General features: G+C 32.6%; 1 protein-coding gene across 2 annotated transcripts; it reads left to right on the top strand.

Moving 5' to 3' along the window:
- Nucleotides 1-6,030: 6,030 nt before the first annotated feature.
- Nucleotides 6,031-12,973, top strand: LOC146528652 (acyl-CoA Delta(11) desaturase-like). 2 transcript variants are annotated; one of them, XM_085203812.1, is made up of 5 exons: nucleotides 6,031-6,267; nucleotides 11,063-11,275; nucleotides 11,619-11,793; nucleotides 12,043-12,204; nucleotides 12,438-12,973. In XM_085203812.1, the coding sequence occupies exons 2-5, from the start codon at nucleotides 11,068-11,070 to the stop codon at nucleotides 12,880-12,882; spliced, it is 990 nt and encodes a 329-aa protein (XP_085059938.1). In that variant the 5' UTR covers nucleotides 6,031-6,267; nucleotides 11,063-11,067; the 3' UTR covers nucleotides 12,883-12,973. The 2 variants fall into 2 exon arrangements, with proteins under 2 accessions (XP_085059938.1, XP_085059937.1); XM_085203811.1 differs by lacking the exon at nucleotides 6,031-6,267 and adding an exon at nucleotides 7,395-7,498.
- The last annotated feature ends 2,984 nt before the right edge of the window (nucleotides 12,974-15,957 follow it).

The following is a 15,957-nucleotide window of genomic DNA, read 5'->3' as shown; positions in this document are numbered from 1 at the left end:
AAGTAACTTATAGGATAAAATATTTCAAACCCATACCTTTTTTTTAAATTTCACAATTTATTATCCATACTGTATTACGTGTAACCAATAACGGGCATGGAATATCTCATTCTATTTTACGCAATTACCTATTTTCTATAATAAACCTGGACAACGTTCAACTTCGGCGCCATCACCTACGACTCGATTTGTTGCTTTGATAGCCATGACACATACGGTACCCCCGAATTGCTCTCACTGCTATGACCCTATGCGCTTTTCGCAATTGGGTTCTATTGAAAGCAGTGAGAGAATCCGCCCACATAGGGGCACCATACAGAGCCATGGATCTCAACACACCGAGATAAAGCTGCCGGCATGGAGCATGCCGGCCGGCATTATATTAAGATGAATAATAAGGAATTATTAAATTTTCATATCCAGTGCAACATAATTTAGGGACAAGAATAAAAATAACAAATTCAATTAAGTTTATTATATTCCGTAACGTGCGGGAATTTTATATTTTATATTGTATTTTGTATACAATGTCTGAGTAAGGACTAGTCGAGTGTTTAGGGTGAAAACGGGTAATATTTTGTGTCATAGCTTATAGGTAATCGGATGATGGTATTTTTAATGTATGTAAGAAAAACTTTTTTTTTTTGTGTATACTGTAAAAGTACACATGGTAAAATCATTAAATGACAAATAAATTTGTTTATGCTATTTATAATACGACAAACTATAAAATAACTTTAAAAAGTAAAATTTGCCATTACATAATTAATTATACATTCCAACACGAGATATAATAAATAAGCACTTTTACGGTTATCTGTGATTTAGAATTTTAATTATAACTGTTAGCAGCGATTATTTATCAATTTATATATAATATATATCTAATATTAATCTAATATATAAAAAGAGATTTTGTATATAGCTAGATAATTAATTCATTGTATTGGTGCTAGCTTTAAGTAAATAATAATATTTCTTTACAATGTTGCTTTTTATTCCTTTTAATTACGTTTTATCATTTTTACAGATTCATTATGGAAGACGTCAGATGATAAGTTAATGTTATATTAACTTTTTTTATAAAAAACATAATTTCATCAAAAATATGAAAAAACCTACCAGAAGTATTTCTTAAGAATACAAAGACAAAATTTTACTATAAAAAGTTGAGGAAATATACCTACAGTCATCAGCTAACCCGAATAACTTGATAGTGTACAGGGTGGAATCGTCTGCGCTCCTTTTACAGAAGTAACTTATAGGATAAAATATTTCAAACCCATACCTTTTTTTTAAATTTCACAATTTATTATCCATACTGTATTACGTGTAACCAATAACGGGCATGGAATATCTCATTCTATTTTACGCAATTACCTATTTTCTATAATAAACCTGGACAACGTTCAACTTCGGCGCCATCACCTACGACTCGATTTGTTGCTTTGATAGCCATGACACATACGGTACCCCCGAATTGCTCTCACTGCTATGACCCTATGCGCTTTTCGCAATTGGGTTCTATTGAAAGCAGTGAGAGAATCCGCCCACATAGGGGCACCATACAGAGCCATGGATCTCAACACACCGAGATAAAGCTGCCGGCATGGAGCATGCCGGCCGGCATTATATTAAGATGAATAATAAGGAATTATTAAATTTTCATATCCAGTGCAACATAATTTAGGGACAAGAATAAAAATAACAAATTCAATTAAGTTTATTATATTCCGTAACGTGCGGGAATTTTATATTTTATATTGTATTTTGTATACAATGTCTGAGTAAGGACTAGTCGAGTGTTTAGGGTGAAAACGGGTAATATTTTGTGTCATAGCTTATAGGTAATCGGATGATGGTATTTTTAATGTATGTAAGAAAAACTTTTTTTTTTTGTGTATACTGTAAAAGTACACATGGTAAAATCATTAAATGACAAATAAATTTGTTTATGCTATTTATAATACGACAAACTATAAAATAACTTTAAAAAGTAAAATTTGCCATTACATAATTAATTATACATTCCAACACGAGATATAATAAATAAGCACTTTTACGGTTATCTGTGATTTAGAATTTTAATTATAACTGTTAGCAGCGATTATTTATCAATTTATATATAATATATATCTAATATTAATCTAATATATAAAAAGAGATTTTGTATATAGCTAGATAATTAATTCATTGTATTGGTGCTAGCTTTAAGTAAATAATAATATTTCTTTACAATGTTGCTTTTTATTCCTTTTAATTACGTTTTATCATTTTTACAGATTCATTATGGAAGACGTCAGATGATAAGTTAATGTTATATTAACTTTTTTTATAAAAAACATAATTTCATCAAAAATATGAAAAAACCTACCAGAAGTATTTCTTAAGAATACAAAGACAAAATTTTACTATAAAAAGTTGAGGAAATATACCTACAGTCATCAGCTAACCCGAATAACTTGATAGTGTACAGGGTGGAATCGTCTGCGCTCCTTTTACAGAAGTAACTTATAGGATAAAATATTTCAAACCCATACCTTTTTTTTAAATTTCACAATTTATTATCCATACTGTATTACGTGTAACCAATAACGGGCATGGAATATCTCATTCTATTTTACGCAATTACCTATTTTCTATAATAAACCTGGACAACGTTCAACTTCGGCGCCATCACCTACGACTCGATTTGTTGCTTTGATAGCCATGACACATACGGTACCCCCGAATTGCTCTCACTGCTATGACCCTATGCGCTTTTCGCAATTGGGTTCTATTGAAAGCAGTGAGAGAATCCGCCCACATAGGGGCACCATACAGAGCCATGGATCTCAACACACCGAGATAAAGCTGCCGGCATGGAGCATGCCGGCCGGCATTATATTAAGATGAATAATAAGGAATTATTAAATTTTCATATCCAGTGCAACATAATTTAGGGACAAGAATAAAAATAACAAATTCAATTAAGTTTATTATATTCCGTAACGTGCGGGAATTTTATATTTTATATTGTATTTTGTATACAATGTCTGAGTAAGGACTAGTCGAGTGTTTAGGGTGAAAACGGGTAATATTTTGTGTCATAGCTTATAGGTAATCGGATGATGGTATTTTTAATGTATGTAAGAAAAACTTTTTTTTTTTTGTGTATACTGTAAAAGTACACATGGTAAAATCATTAAATGACAAATAAATTTGTTTATGCTATTTATAATACGACAAACTATAAAATAACTTTAAAAAGTAAAATTTGCCATTACATAATTAATTATACATTCCAACACGAGATATAATAAATAAGCACTTTTACGGTTATCTGTGATTTAGAATTTTAATTATAACTGTTAGCAGCGATTATTTATCAATTTATATATAATATATATCTAATATTAATCTAATATATAAAAAGAGATTTTGTATATAGCTAGATAATTAATTCATTGTATTGGTGCTAGCTTTAAGTAAATAATAATATTTCTTTACAATGTTGCTTTTTATTCCTTTTAATTACGTTTTATCATTTTTACACATTCATTATGGAAGACGTCAGATGATAAGTTAATGTTATATTAACTTTTTTTATAAAAAACATAATTTCATCAAAAATATGAAAAAACCTACCAGAAGTATTTCTTAAGAATACAAAGACAAAATTTTACTATAAAAAGTTGAGGAAATATACCTACAGTCATCAGCTAACCCGAATAACTTGATAGTGTACAGGGTGGAATCGTCTGCGCTCCTTTTACAGAAGTAACTTATAGGATAAAATATTTCAAACCCATACCTTTTTTTTAAATTTCACAATTTATTATCCATACTGTATTACGTGTAACCAATAACGGGCATGGAATATCTCATTCTATTTTACGCAATTACCTATTTTCTATAATAAACCTGGACAACGTTCAACTTCGGCGCCATCACCTACGACTCGATTTGTTGCTTTGATAGCCATGACACATACGGTACCCCCGAATTGCTCTCACTGCTATGACCCTATGCGCTTTTCGCAATTGGGTTCTATTGAAAGCAGTGAGAGAATCCGCCCACATAGGGGCACCATACAGAGCCATGGATCTCAACACACCGAGATAAAGCTGCCGGCATGGAGCATGCCGGCCGGCATTATATTAAGATGAATAATAAGGAATTATTAAATTTTCATATCCAGTGCAACATAATTTAGGGACAAGAATAAAAATAACAAATTCAATTAAGTTTATTATATTCCGTAACGTGCGGGAATTTTATATTTTATATTGTATTTTGTATACAATGTCTGAGTAAGGACTAGTCGAGTGTTTAGGGTGAAAACGGGTAATATTTTGTGTCATAGCTTATAGGTAATCGGATGATGGTATTTTTAATGTATGTAAGAAAAACTTTTTTTTTTTTTGTGTATACTGTAAAAGTACACATGGTAAAATCATTAAATGACAAATAAATTTGTTTATGCTATTTATAATACGACAAACTATAAAATAACTTTAAAAAGTAAAATTTGCCATTACATAATTAATTATACATTCCAACACGAGATATAATAAATAAGCACTTTTACGGTTATCTGTGATTTAGAATTTTAATTATAACTGTTAGCAGCGATTATTTATCAATTTATATATAATATATATCTAATATTAATCTAATATATAAAAAGAGATTTTGTATATAGCTAGATAATTAATTCATTGTATTGGTGCTAGCTTTAAGTAAATAATAATATTTCTTTACAATGTTGCTTTTTATTCCTTTTAATTACGTTTTATCATTTTTACAGATTCATTATGGAAGACGTCAGATGATAAGTTAATGTTATATTAACTTTTTTTATAAAAAACATAATTTCATCAAAAATATGAAAAAACCTACCAGAAGTATTTCTTAAGAATACAAAGACAAAATTTTACTATAAAAAGTTGAGGAAATATACCTACAGTCATCAGCTAACCCGAATAACTTGATAGTGTACAGGGTGGAATCGTCTGCGCTCCTTTTACAGAAGTAACTTATAGGATAAAATATTTCAAACCCATACCTTTTTTTTAAATTTCACAATTTATTATCCATACTGTATTACGTGTAACCAATAACGGGCATGGAATATCTCATTCTATTTTACGCAATTACCTATTTTCTATAATAAACCTGGACAACGTTCAACTTCGGCGCCATCACCTACGACTCGATTTGTTGCTTTGATAGCCATGACACATACGGTACCCCCGAATTGCTCTCACTGCTATGACCCTATGCGCTTTTCGCAATTGGGTTCTATTGAAAGCAGTGAGAGAATCCGCCCACATAGGGGCACCATACAGAGCCATGGATCTCAACACACCGAGATAAAGCTGCCGGCATGGAGCATGCCGGCCGGCATTATATTAAGATGAATAATAAGGAATTATTAAATTTTCATATCCAGTGCAACATAATTTAGGGACAAGAATAAAAATAACAAATTCAATTAAGTTTATTATATTCCGTAACGTGCGGGAATTTTATATTTTATATTGTATTTTGTATACAATGTCTGAGTAAGGACTAGTCGAGTGTTTAGGGTGAAAACGGGTAATATTTTGTGTCATAGCTTATAGGTAATCGGATGATGGTATTTTTAATGTATGTAAGAAAAACTTTTTTTTTTTTTGTGTATACTGTAAAAGTACACATGGTAAAATCATTAAATGACAAATAAATTTGTTTATGCTATTTATAATACGACAAACTATAAAATAACTTTAAAAAGTAAAATTTGCCATTACATAATTAATTATACATTCCAACACGAGATATAATAAATAAGCACTTTTACGGTTATCTGTGATTTAGAATTTTAATTATAACTGTTAGCAGCGATTATTTATCAATTTATATATAATATATATCTAATATTAATCTAATATATAAAAAGAGATTTTGTATATAGCTAGATAATTAATTCATTGTATTGGTGCTAGCTTTAAGTAAATAATAATATTTCTTTACAATGTTGCTTTTTATTCCTTTTAATTACGTTTTATCATTTTTACAGATTCATTATGGAAGACGTCAGATGATAAGTTAATGTTATATTAACTTTTTTTATAAAAAACATAATTTCATCAAAAATATGAAAAAACCTACCAGAAGTATTTCTTAAGAATACAAAGACAAAATTTTACTATAAAAAGTTGAGGAAATATACCTACAGTCATCAGCTAACCCGAATAACTTGATAGTGTACAGGGTGGAATCGTCTGCGCTCCTTTTACAGAAGTAACTTATAGGATAAAATATTTTAAACCCATACCTTTTTTTTAAATTTCACAATTTATTATCCATACTGTATTACGTGTGACCAATAACGGGCATGGAATATCTCATTCTATTTTACGCAATTACCTATTTTCTATAATAAACCTGGACAACGTTCAACTTCGGCGCCATCACCTACGACTCGATTTGTTGCTTTGATAGCCATGACACATACGGTACCCCCGAATTGCTCTCACTGCTATGACCCTATGCGCTTTTCGCAATTGGGTTCTATTGCAAGCAGTGAGAGAATCCGCCCACATAGGGGCACCATACAGAGCCATGGATCTCAACACACCGAGATAAAGCTGCCGGCATGGAGAATCCGGCCCTCCGACATTTGGCAAAAGCCTGCCAAGGGCCCCGGCGGCGTTTACTAGCTTCTGCCCAAGCTGAGCGAAGTGCGACGTGAACGTGCATCCAGGGTCAGACCCTGAGTTATTTCACTCATCAGAGACATGTTTATACATGTAAATATATTATATTGTATGTAAACATATACAAATACAATATATTAATTAAATAATAAAATGTCGCTTTACAAAACTTGTTCAGTATGATTGGAAATTTAAATTGACCAATAAAAAATTATTCGCTAGTTTAAATTAAATTAAAATACTGACCTTATCACCCGTGACCCGGGGACGAAGAGACAGTATTTTTTATTTATATTATTTGCAGACTGCTACTTCACTTGTAATATGAAATACAAAATTTATTTTTTTATTTTAAAATGAAAAAGGACCATTTAATATCTGTAATTCTATTGGTTCTTCAAAATAAATTAGCATAGAAATAGCAATAGTCATGCACCGACACGCATACATCGTTTGCAGCTCAGATACGTTTAGTAGTAGGTGCTGAAGTGTACAAATAGATAAACAGATAAAAAAAAATAAAAAATCATGTAATCATATTTAAATTAAAAAGAATCATATTTAAATATTGACTGAACAGACACCTTTTTTTACTGTTGTATTGTTGTATAAGTTAAAATATGTAAAATATTCTCATATACTTTACATATACAATACAATGCAATATACTTTACTGCATATATATATATATATATATATATATATATATATAAATTAGAATTTTCTTTCCCTGTGTACGAATGTAAATTTGCACGCATTTGAGCCAAGTTTTCCCTACTAGATAGTCTTGAGTGATTCTTGAGAAAGATTTACATGTAAGTATAATAAACAGGGTGATTGATATATATAAAGTACCTACTGTATCTCATTTGCAAACCATTTTTAACTCACATTGTATAAAAAGTATTTTGCGTTTCTTTTTTTCATCTACCTGGTGTTTTTGTATTCTCTGATGTATGCCTCATCCTATCCTATCCTATATCTTATAAAACAAAGTCGCTTTTCGTGTCTGTCTGAACTTTTAACTTTTAACTCTTCTTCTTCTAAACCACCCAACGGATTTTGATGCGGTTTTGACCTTTAGGTCGAGTATTTCTCAGGGAACGTTTATATATAGTTTATTATTTGTATATTCTTATGTAAGTTAACATAAATACGATAAATGTGTATAAAGTCCTACCCGTTGAGACACTTTCGCGCATGCGCTGCTTTAATGATACGTTCTGTTCTGTTCTGTTCTTTCTATTATGGCGTTCTGAGCGTGCCAGTTGAGCACAAAATCACTTGTAATGATACGTACTACATGATAATGATACTAATATTACATGATAATGAGCACAAAATCACTTGTAATGATACGTACTACATGATAATAATAATGATACGTACTACATGAAAATAACGTACTGGAGTATTGTTCCTCTTAATAAGATCTACAAAAAAGTCCGCGTTGGCATATTCGTATCTTTTAAGAATAACGTGTAGTGATCATATTTCTGTCTAAAAATTGTAACTTCAATATATTTTTGATTGTGAGGGATATTTTTCCATAATGGTATTAATCCTTATCCTTTAAAATACTTTATTAATTTTTTACGTTAAACGAAGATAAAATTTGCTTTTTACACTATTTCGAAATTGAGAATATTTTTTAGAGAAAAACGCATTTAATTGTTGACACATCACGCCGTTGACACTTCAGCTGTATCGACTCAAGTTTTACTTATCCCTTACCCTCAGCATATAAATAAGTATATTAGTTACGTTGGTCATTTAATTTAGATCAAAACAGTTTTCTACTGTTTTTCATTTTAATAAATACTTTAGAAGTTGTTACAATATCATAAAATCCTTGCTGCGAAACGGCTCGCCACTCGCCATGCGTTCCTCCGCTTCCCGCGACGTTTGGCTTATACAAACGAGTCCGCCGCGCCGACCAGCCGTACACGCATCGGTGGTTCAACGGTAGAATGCTCGCCTGCCACGCGGGCGGCCCGGGTTCGATTCCCAGCCGATGCATTCTATTTAATTTTCCTCACAGGCAGCCACGTAGTGCTTGCTTTTCATCAGGGACAGAATACCCTCTTCCCTACTCAACTGATGTCGCTGTAAAAGCCAATAGGGCTAACAGCATTAACCACAAATTCGAAAAAAAAAACCCGCCTGCCTCTATAGCAACGAAGATTTAGATGCGTTTGCACGTATTGGATAATTGGAGTTGAATGTATTATTTCAGCGCGATATATTTGGTTTCACATTTCTTATAGTAGTTATTAGTAGGTAGGTTTTTGTTTATAATTTCTTCCGTTTAAAAATAATCATTTATCTATCTAAAAATAGTCATTTTAATATATTTTAATAAGCACTTGAAAAGATTAGTAGCACAGATTTAAAATTACGGTACCTACTAAAAAATTCTTGTTGTGTAAAACAATTGGAAAATCCTTATTGAAACTACGAAAATGCGGGTTGTATTAGGGTTTAATTAATTTTCACATTATCTTAAGTGCTTTGCAAATATACATTATATGAATAATCCAGTAGTTAAAGCGAGCGAAGCCGCAAGAGGGTCGCTAGTTTAATTACAAAACACAGCCGGTTTGGAAGCTGTGGGTTATCCATACCTATATTATAATTTCGAAAGTAACTCTGTCTGTCTGTCTTTTACGCAATCAGGGCCAAATCGCTAATTTAATTGTGATATAATACTCATATAGAGTCTCGGGATGAACATAGGATACTTTTTTTCTCATATTTGTAATATTTTCGATATATACCAATATATTAAAATACTTATTAATTTGACATGCAATTTATTCCGCCATGTTAATAACAATCGTCGCTATGCCACCGTTGCTAAGCAACCATTTGCAAAGTTTGTTGTTAGAAAACGTCACCCAAAATATGCTTGCTTAACGCATCTCTCTATTGAAAATTGAAAATAATTTCGTAAATATTCGTATAGTTCAAGCGGGTGTAGCCGCGTTCGGGTCCACTAGTAAGTAAATAATAAATATAATATTAAGTTTAGAAACGTAAAAGTTTTGTCAAATGCTGTAACTTTCAATTGACGTTTTCTCAACACGTTATATTCAAAAATGTTGATCCTTTTAATTTAAAAATATCTTCACTTATCTTTTTTCGATTGAAATCGAACAAATGTTATTCGAATCATTAATTATTAAGCGTAATTTATCTCAGAATTCATGAAAATCGCTCAAGATAACATATTACAAGTGAGTGTAAAAATATCTGTTACTAGAAGATATCTTCTAAGAAACAAGATTATATTTCAATTACTTTGTAATGCAAATTTTAATGTAAGTGAATGAAGTGGTTAAATTATAAATTTCATGCACAATTTTTTAATTTTAAATTTTTTAATTGCACACAGACACAATTGGACACAATTGTATAATATTAATTAATTATTCAGTGTCTTTCAAGGTTGTTTCAGAGTTGTTAGTTCGCCGCGGAACGGGTGCGCGAGTCCAGCTCGAACGCAGACTCGCTCCGCCGCCGTAGGCCAGGGGGTAGAAGAAGGCGGTATGCGCATCTTCTACTCCCCCTACCTTAGAGGAGCTACCGCGGGAGGGTCAGGTTGATCTTCCTGCAAGGTTATTGCGGATGCCCTAGGGCACCCTGAAAGCGATGATGGCCTGCAAGAGGCGGGCCTTCCACCGAGGCGTCGTAGTAGTATGCGCGAGCGATCCTGCGGCGTCTCATATTGGTGGAGAGGGTTTCCGCTGGATTTTAGTGGGTAGGATCGGTCTCACCGGTGAGTCCCACAGTACCGCTAATCCGTAAGGCACGCCTTCCGTATGGGCGGTCTGCGTAAATGCATTTCCCAGCGAAAAAAAAAAAAAAAAGGGTTGTTAGTTGGATTCACACTCGCGATAAATGAGTAGGTACTTTTATTTCTCTACACTTAAAACGCAATGTTTGAATTTTGAACAAAAATAAAGAACAGAATATCTCGAAGATAATAGGTCGCCTTTGCATACTACTCTGTGTCATTTGTTTTACTATTTAGTTATGTGTTTGTTTATGTATGCAATAAAGAGTTTTATCTATCTATCTATCTATCTCGGCGCTAATTATTATATTTAATATTTTCCTTTCCTTGCTCTGGTCATTCAACACACAATGCCTCAAGAATTCAGCCGACAGTGAAGAAAGACGGTGCCCTTATAGGACACGGAGTGTCTTAACATTAGGTTCCCAGGTTCCTTTTGTTATTCCCTGTAATGCGCGGGATACAGGATGAAACTATATAGCTGAGCTCTAGTTCAGTGACAAATATAAATATAAGGTGGATGTTTCTATACAATAACTCTCAGTTTATCCTAACATTAGTAGAAGTCAAATTTTCTTTTTAGGTACGATGTCACCTTGTACAGGAACCCTAATAGGCACAACAACAGAAGAACCATTAGTCGATCATTACGAGAAGCTCATTGCACCACAGGCGGAACCAAGGAAATATGACATCGTGTACGAAAGTGTGGTAACGGTAGTTTATTTGCACGCCGCGGCGTTATACGGGCTATACCTTGCATGTTCCACTGCTACTTGGAGTACTTTAATTTTTCGTAAGTATTTTCACGGCAGCAACGGCTGGAATAATTTCCATACTTTCAATTCTTCGTTATGGTAGCAAGACAATGTGAGGCAATGAATTTCGCCAATCAACATGCATGTCTATAAAATTCGGTGGTGAGTAAATAGTAAGTGAGTAAAGGAGTGTTTTAACACTAGGCCTCCACTGCTGTGTGCGGTAATATATGTTATACTCGTATATATTGTCTCTCTGTCTCTCTCACATTTACTAGACAAGTGTGTTCCATGGTTGAACGTTACTGCGTGCTCTGACTCTACAGATGAACCAATCGGACGTCTTTCTACATGTATTTATAATAATATAATTTCTTATAGATAACATATTATTTGCGCTCGCAACATTAGGTGTAACGGCTGGTGCCCATCGATTGTGGACTCACAGAGCGTATAAAGCTAAAATGCCTTTGCAATTAATACTTATAGTATTGAACAGCTTAGCTTACCAATACACTGCTATTACTTGGATACGAGACCATCGTTTACACCATAGGTAAGGTATTTTCACCATAGGATAGGTAGAAAGAGAATTTATTTTTCTTGCAGCTCCCGTACCGTATACTCCGCAGAACCCGACGCCGCACTTAGCCTCGATACTAGAGCGAAGAAATGGAAATATAAACGTAAATAAATATTTCACTTCCTCGAGTGTGGACCGAACCCACCACCGTCGCGTTAACTCTAGTGCCGCGCCACGACGCCGACGACGGCCATTTCGACGGATCTTACTATATATTTGCAGGTACAGCGATACAGACGCGGATCCCCACAACGCGACGCGAGGATTTTTCTTCTCTCACATGGGCTGGATACTTGTGAGAAAACATTCTGAGGTTAAACGCCGCGGCAAGTTCATTGACATGTCGGATGTTTACGCGAATCCCGTTCTGAGATTTCAAAAGAAGTGAGTATAATTTTAGATATTTTTTCTGCTCAAATTCGAGACAATTCCTGTGGAGTCGTCTCAACGCCGCGCCATTTACCGTAATATACAAATGTAAATTATAAAAGCTATCAAATTTATTAAAAGAATTAGAGATCTCGAAAGAATAGAGACGGCCTTAAAAAAAGAACTAAATAATAATTTAATTAACTTCAGATTTTCAAAACCTTATTTTTATAAACACTACTTTTCAGGTACGCACTACCATTCATCGGAACAATATGCTTCGTGCTACCAACAATCGTCCCGATTTACTTCTGGGGGGAGAGTTTAAACACTGCGTGGCACCTGGCCATACTACGATACGTTTGCAACCTCCATAACACCTGCTTCGTGAACAGCTTGGCTCATTTGTGGGGCAACAAGCCCTACGACAAGAGTATCAAACCATCTGAGAACTTAGTTATTTCTTTCTTAACACTTGGGGAAGGTTTTCACAACTACCACCATGTCTTCCCTTGGGACTATAAAACGGGAGAATTAGGGAATAACTTTTTGAACGTAACTACATATTTTATAGATTTTTTCGCGTGGTTAGGATGGGCATATGACTTAAAAAGTGTTTCGGAAGAACATATTCAATCTAGATCCAGTCGATGTGGGGACGGCAGCAATAGTTGGGGTATTAAAGGTTATTAGGTTTTTTTAATATACTTGTATATATATTTCTTTAGTTTATGGTGGGATTAATATTCGATTATTGCAGAATAAATTGTGATGAGTACAAGAATCGGCTTTTTTTTAATTAAAACCTAAATTGAAAATATACAGATTTTTTATCATATTGTTAAAAAGTACCTATTTCACTAGGACTTCACTAGGACAAATCCTAGTGGGTCCGAAATATATACCTATAAATACTATAATTTTCTAAAATTTTATTAACATCAAAAAAAATTATAATAAACAATCTTTACTAATATTAAGAAGCAGATGAGTTTGTTTGGTTGAACGCGCTAATCTCAGTAACTACTAATTCGAATTAAAAAATATTTTTATGATTGCCAATTTATCGAGTAAGCCTGCCTATAAGCCATATTACATCGCGATAATCATGTAATCCAATGTACCTTTTTTATTATTAAACGAATATTTATAGTACGCAATCAATGTTTTATATTCTTTTTTTCAACATTATAAATATTTGGATTTGTTTACTTTAATACTATTATCTATATATCTATATCTATACTTATAATGAAATCGTAAATCGTAAATTTAAAAATAAATAAATAAAAATAAAATAAGTAACTAAGTAAAATATAAAAACTAATAAAAATAAAAACTAAGTAAAATATGCCTGTTTATACACACACATAGCCTAAATGGACGGAGTTGATTGAAATTTTTTTACTGTGTAGCTATTTGGCGTGGGCAGGATCTTGTCTATATTTGATGTCAAAGACTTCCACACCAGACCTAAGACCTTAATGTTTCAGCTAAACTATAAGTTAAAAGTTATTGGGCGTGATAAGCATTTTCCATTGACTTACTATATAAATTAAATATCTGAAATATCAACTCATTTACAACTATTAACGTCGAGCTAAACTGTAAAGAATAAAGAAATGCCACCTTAACCAAAGATGTGATGAGGATGATGAGCATTGTCGATTTTCATATAAAAAAGAACATCTGGCACATCTGATGAATGAATGATGAATGAATTTTTTAATTTTGGTGAGGAATGTTAACATTCCAGTATTTCCAATTTACTAGTGATAAACCATTATCGTATCATTTTTAATATTACATTTCATCGCATAATACCTATATAGAGTTTATTATCAAAATTGAATATATAAAATTAGGGGAATTGTGCTTAAGATGACATACTTTTTGTTTCAAGATAAATATCTCAAATAAATAAAGTCATCTGAGATCGGCATATTGCGTATACTATTATATATTTCATAATCAACGAAATTATTTTAGTTTCAGAACAATCATCTTTCAAACATCATAAAAACAAACAAAAATCGCACTTAGGTCGACCAGTGTAAGACGACATATCTACAGGGTAAAATGACATACTTAGTATGTGGCATAAAACGCCATTTTTGTCAAGCATAGTTCACAAATAAATAGTTTCTTCTTTGCTGGGGGGCTTTTAAACAGTATTAAGGACAGATTAATACATGTTGCAAATTTTATGAGGTTGTATTCAGTTATCAGTCACTTCCTTTTCCAAAAGGGAAATAAACTTCGTCACTTGCGGCTATTGAATGCTGCTAGCAGCCTTATCCATGTCTTCTTGTGATCAATATACATTCGTTTGTAATTGCCAGGCATTTTGTAGACAAAGCAAAAAAAAATACATCAATTCTATTTATAAGGGTAAGATAGTATGCCATCTTATACTCACGTTTTGTATGTCATCTTACCCAATAGATATATGAAGTTAATTTTAACCGTTGTGACAAAAGTTTATAGGTCAGGATGCGCTTTTAGCGTTAGTTGTGTCATATAATAATCCTATTTTACATTTATAATTAGTTCAAATAGAAAATCTTTATCTTACATGTCTTTTCACCACCAAGCAAAAGCGAAAGAAAAATTTGTTGCAATTGAAAATAACGAAAACATGAATTACTTGCCCATCTGCATTCACTTTCAGCCATACTGAGTTTAAGCACTAGCTGCATCTACAGACACTCTCTAAAACATCACAAGATCGCACTTAGCGCTAATAGTTTCATCAATATTGGTAGTGTGTCATCTTATCACAGTATGCCATCTTGAGCACAATTCCCCTACATTGTATATAAAATTTTGATAATAAACTTTCTTTATCTAAAAGATGACCTTAAGTCCGTTAATAATCATTGTCACTAAGTATAAAAAAACTGGTTAGTTACGATTCGGACTCACCCACCGATGGTTCCGTACTAATTTCTGGGTTTTAGGTCCAAAGGAAAGTACAGCTTATAAAAATTGACAAAATTCTAGCACTCGTTTTGTATAAAATGAACTACAAAAATAATTATTAGTATTTATTGGAAATACCTATAAAATTTGACTTTTCGCATTTTTTCCTTTATTTGTATTAGGTATACAGAGTGGAAGAGGCAGCGCTTCTTTTATTGAAACTGCATATAAGGTAATATATTTCAAACCCACACCTAAGAAATTAATCAAGGTACCTCAACAGTTTGGACATAGGATTTTTTTTTCATTTCACGATTTTTATCCATACCTGTATTTCGTGTGACGCACACATACGTGTGCGACGTTTCCAATTTGACAGGTAAGTGTGTGCGTGCCTATGTTATACTATACAAATGGTGTTTTATTTTGAAACAATAACTTTATTATTTATTTTGTTTGAAAAAATAACTTTTTCATTTTTGGGAATTATTTTTTTTCCGAATTATATTAGGCTTTTATAGAGTAGTTAAAACTGTGGTTTCATTTAAAGTGGTGCTGACAATTCCACCCTGTATATATTTTCAATTCGTGGCAAATGTTATAACTGTAGGTGCACCGGAAGTTCCCTATGTGTTTTTATTACGCGGCAAAGTTAAAAACGATCGAGTATCTTTTGATTTTGTTGTTAGCATCTCTGTAGGGAGGTTTTTACAGTATTTAACAGTTAATAAGTAACTCAAATTATAAGTGCCTACGATAATTATTGGAGCAAATGCGCATTTTCTTCACATTTATACATATAATAAAATTGTAACTGATCCATATCTGTAAATGCAAGATACATAA

The sequence above is a fragment of the Heliconius melpomene genome, chromosome 19, assembly GCF_056956725.1.
Source record: "Heliconius melpomene rosina isolate 202511_hmr_F chromosome 19, ASM5695672v1, whole genome shotgun sequence".
Lineage (NCBI taxonomy): Eukaryota > Metazoa > Arthropoda > Insecta > Lepidoptera > Nymphalidae > Heliconius > Heliconius melpomene.
This window is presented reverse-complemented; position numbering and strand designations above follow the sequence as displayed.

Coding starts and splice junctions, on each gene's coding strand:
- LOC146528652 (XM_085203812.1), top strand. CDS start 11,068: ATGTCACCTTGTACAGGAACCCTAATAGGCACAACAACAGAAGAACCA. Junction 11,794..12,042: donor GACCATCGTTTACACCATAG/GTAAGGTATTTT, acceptor ATATATTTGCAG/GTACAGCGATACAGACGCGG. Junction 12,205..12,437: donor GTTCTGAGATTTCAAAAGAA/GTGAGTATAATT, acceptor ACTACTTTTCAG/GTACGCACTACCATTCATCG.